Source organism: Rhagoletis zephyria, unplaced genomic scaffold (assembly GCF_001687245.7).
Source record: "Rhagoletis zephyria isolate East Lansing unplaced genomic scaffold, Rhagoletis_zephyria_1.1 Rzeph_scaffold_02191, whole genome shotgun sequence".
In the NCBI taxonomy this organism is placed as follows: Eukaryota; Metazoa; Arthropoda; class Insecta; order Diptera; family Tephritidae; genus Rhagoletis; species Rhagoletis zephyria.
Genome location: NW_016159275.1, coordinates 54999 through 59671, shown reverse-complemented (window position 1 = coordinate 59671; position 4673 = coordinate 54999). Strand labels below are relative to the sequence as shown.

The following is a 4673-nucleotide window of genomic DNA, read 5'->3' as shown; positions in this document are numbered from 1 at the left end:
ACTATTATGTCTGTTTGGAATCGGCGAAATAGCATCTGCTTGGGTACAGTGTATTTATACGATTCCGTGATCATCACCATGCGGCAGAAGTTCGTGGAGGAATGTCCGCAATGGAAGTGCCATTCATGGTGAGTAATTATCAAATGCAAATAGCAGTTATTGACTTTCTATTTTAGGATATTGTGGACGTTGTGAGGGGCTTACCTATAAACTTGTGCGGTACTACATGTTTTTTGCTGGGTGATGCACTACTGCACTAAATCAATTAAACTATGGAATATTCGAAAAAAAAATTTGGTTGGGTACTTACGAACAAACCTACGACGAAATATACATATTCAATAACAGTGAACTATTATAAAATGGAGCGTTTCATTGCTATTGAATTCAACCGCCCAGTGCCGATGTAAACTTTAGGACAACACTAAACTCACACCATAGGAGCTAGTTCAAACTGCCCTCAAGGGTGCACTCGCCTTATATGCAGTAAAATAAAATGATAAATGAGTTTTATTGAATTCAAGAGATTCGAAATTTCTCAAGTAGGTCATCCAAAATCAACATTTAATTTTTCCAATTTCAGTTATTAATTTTAAAAATTTACATAAACTTGGTAATATTCTAAGAGCAGTTGCTGGGTTTTAATTATTCTTTAAGATATTTGTAGAAGTGTACGGGACTGTCTGCAGTTCTTAAGAAAAATGCAAGAAGTATTTTTCTTTATTTCTGTTGCTGTAAATTTTATTCAAGAAATAAATATACGAGCACTTTTTTCTTGATAGCTGCTTACTGATTTAAAGAAATTTTGATAGAAGTAAATTTCTCTTCGATTTCTTGTGTATCATATTATTTAAATACATTCACATATGAGTTTTCCGCTCTTACAATAACACCATTCATAATCAGTAACCAAAATTGTAAAAATTAAAAAGCTGGTTTTGGGTGAGCAGCTTAAGAAATATTGAATTTTATTGTAAAGGTTCAGGCTTCAATTCATGACTATTTCATATTTACAAACAGGTACAAAAGCTAATATGTTAAACAAATTAAAATAACAAAAATAAAATTTACATATTCAAGTGTTTGAAATTGAATATAAATTTTTGATGTTTTTTAATTCCTTATCATATATCGTCGTTAAAAATAATGCAAAGGCGTAAAACCAAATGCAAAATTTAGTGTGTCTATTCAGTCAACTAAAACTTAAAATTAGGAGTATATTCATTAAAAAACATAAAACTTAAAAAGTAGTAAGTTAAGTAACAAATGGTATACCTTTCCACAGATATTTTTCGTTTGTATTTAAAAATAATAGCATCTCAGTGTTTTTTTCACTCAATCGTGAACGCCGGTCACTGACAATTTGACCTGCTTTAGAAAAAATTCTTTCACAGGGAACTGAGGAAGCTAGTGCACACAAATATTTTTTTGCCAGTCCAGCTAATTTAGGATACTTATATTTATTTTCGCACCACCACAGAAATGGGTTATTTGACCTGTGAATTATACCATCTTCTAAATAGCGCTGAATTTCGATAATGCTTTTAGCTTCAGCACTGCCTTTTGGTTTATTTTGGTTAGCTCATTGATCGAAAGAGCTCCAAATGGAAAATGCGTGCACTGCGGCTTCTTCTGAACTTTCAAACAGCATCTCTGGTTCTTCCCTTTGCAATTCCATAAGGTAACATTTTACCATTTTTTTTTGTATTTTGTGCTGCATATTCATGCGTAAGGGCAATAATTTAAATCTGGGATCCAGAAAGGTAGCTAAAGAAAAAGTGTTGATTATCTGGAAATGTACTCCTTTATTAGTTTTGTACTTCTTTTGAACTCCTTTTTCCATCTATTAATATTTTATTATATACAGGGTGTAAAATAATAACTGTTGCACAGTTTTTTTTAAATAAAATTGGCCTTTATAGATTTTGCGCAAAAAGTAGTTCATTGTTAATTATCCACAGATTTTACTTCAATTTAATTAATTTGTTTTTAAATTTTAACGTTTACCGGTATTTGAGAGAAAAGTGCAAGTAAAAAAAGTCGTTATTGTATAGTTTTTAAATTTAACCTTCATTTGGGTTTACCAGGGGGTTTGGGAGAAAAGCGCAAGCGGCACGCAAGTCTTCGTCGGTTACTTTATTACATATCTTCTGTAACCATCGGCTAATTTCCTCATACTAGGAGGGAATTCATTCGACCAACCCTATACATTTGTTTTCTTTATACAAAATCTAAGAAAAAATACACCTAAAAAGGAGGTGTGTGCCGCATGTACTTAAACCCCTTTTATTTTTCAAAAAACCTGTGCGACAGTTATTATTTTACGCCCTGTACTTTGCCATTCAAATTGTGGCAAACACTACTTAGTAAGCAAAGTTAAGTTTGATAGTGAAAAAGTGTAAGCATGGCCGTAGCAAGGTAGGTGCAGGGCGCTCGGATATAAAAATCAGAAAAATATTAAATTATTTATAAGGCTTAAATTAAAAAAATTGCCATACATTCAGGAAGAGTCTGGAATTCTTTCGTATAAGGGCGGTCATTGAAGAGGCGGTAAGCGAAGGGGGAGTGGGCGGCACCTCCAACCCCACCCTAGGCGCCCTATGGGTCCCGTGCTGCTTTTTTTCTATCGAAAATATAAATGTACTCCGTTCTCCGTTCCAAAATCTGGCAACCCTAAATGGGAATCACCAGCGAACCCGTGCAATAAGTTTCGCCACTTATGCTTATTGTAGCATCGTTGAAAGGTTGACATATTTTACATAAGTCGTTTACAATGTGCCATTCTTCGGTGGATAAAGTAGGAATCGTTTTATTTATAATAACCAGCGTGCATTTTATTGCTTCTTCCAATTAGGGTTCAATATCGGTTCAATTTTCGATGTTTGCCTTCGATGTTTACAATTTATTAGCATCGCGAAATTTACGATACATCGATGGAAGTTTTACCGATGTTTTAAAGATCGACTTTAAGGAGACTCTCCGACTTTTTTCGGTATGTTTGACTGACCCCTAATTTGCTATTCATTCAGAATTTTTTTTTGTTATTTATGGCCTTATAACAATTATATTCAACAATTTTATTGAGCTTGAAAAATGTTATTGAAAATCAACAATAATTTACAAAAGGTAGAAGTTATAGCTGCTATTTCGGAGACCACCACATCTCTTTAGTGACCGCGGTTGAAGAAGTCTGATTAGTAGATGCGGTGATCTCCCAAATAGCAGCTATACCTTCTTAACTTTGTAAATTATTGTTGCTTTTCCACAACATTTTTCATAAAAAACGGCCCCAAGCTCAATAAAATTGTTGGATTCATTCTGAATGCTAATAACCTAGCCGTTAAAACAGAACCAAACACCCCTTGGAATTTCAACAAGATCAGGCCTAGGCTCTTTAGGCCCGAACGACCTTACGACGGAATGCATTTTGATTCTAATAATAGAAAGGGTATAGAAAGGATAATAAAATACAGGAAAATACATTCATAATTATTAAAGTATTCAATATTACTTTAAAATTAACTAGAAATTAACAAATTGCAAAACATCGGAAACCCTCGATATATCGATGTTCCTCTGGCGATGTATTTTAGCCTCGATGTTCGATGTTTGCATCCCTACTTCCAATGCGGCAAACCGTTCCATCATCGCAAGCGTGGAATTCCACTGGGTTTCAACCTGCTGTATTAGCTTTAGTGGCTCCTTACCACTGTTTCGCTGATAATTGAGAAAGACTTCATTGGCTGAAGAGCTTTTCTAAAAATAAGGAACTATTGCTTTAACCTTCTCAATTATATGGTTAACTTTAGGAAGTCGTAACCCTTCTTTCACAATCAGGTTCATTGTATGAGCCATACATCCGAAATGCTTCCAGTTCAATTTGGCAATAATGGCACTTTTTATATTGCTTGCATTATCGGAAACAGCAAGCAAAACTTTGCTTTCTATTTTCCAATCACATACACTTTTTTGTATTGCATTTGCTAAGTTTTCAGCCGTGTGGTTTAGATTAAGTTCAGAAGCCGCCAAAAGTATGGGCTTAAGCTCGAATTCCTGCGAGACGAAGTGTGCTGTAACCGCAATAAAACTGGAAACATTGCGAGACGTCCAACAATCAGTTGTGATGCAAAATTGATCACCGCCTTCAATGATTTCCTGCATTTTACGTTTGCACTTTTCATACTGCGCAGGAATCATGGTTTTTGAAATAACCCGACTGCTTGGAAGTTCATAGTTTGGATTCAACGATCTTACAAACTCCCTGAATCCATTGTCTTCCACTAAACTAAATGGTTGTAAATCTACCGTAAATAGCTGTAACAATTTATTGTTCAAATCCTGCTTTGAAGACTGCCGATGCATATTCGAAATTTTTGTCTGGGTCATTTTTATTACTATGGCATTAGAGGTGGATGGCTGTTCTTCCGTAACACCAATGACGGGTTCATTTTGAATTGATATACGTTTTTTCTGCAAAAGAATTTTTTAATAAAAACAAATACGTACATACATATGTATATAAGTATGTATGTATAAGGAATATTTCTGAAAACTTACGATAGGCTGTTCTGATTGCACAGTCGGATGCTTCCGCTCCATATGCTTTTTTAAATTGCTCGTCGATGTTTTAAACGAGATTATACTTTTGCAAATATTACATTTTGCAAAGATAT

General features: G+C 34.4%; 1 protein-coding gene across 1 annotated transcript in view; it reads right to left on the bottom strand.

Moving 5' to 3' along the window:
- Positions 1-1188: 1188 nt before the first annotated feature.
- The window catches only part of LOC108366212 (zinc finger BED domain-containing protein 4-like), a 6548-nt gene continuing 3063 nt past the window's right edge, over positions 1189-4673 (bottom strand). The window contains exons 2-4 of the mRNA XM_017620540.1: positions 3858-4470; positions 1276-1440; positions 1189-1202 (exon numbers count right to left, since the gene is read on the bottom strand). Of these exons, the coding sequence (XP_017476029.1) occupies positions 1189-1202; positions 1276-1440; positions 3858-4470 (792 nt within the window). The remainder of the gene's footprint in view (positions 1203-1275; positions 1441-3857; positions 4471-4673) is intronic.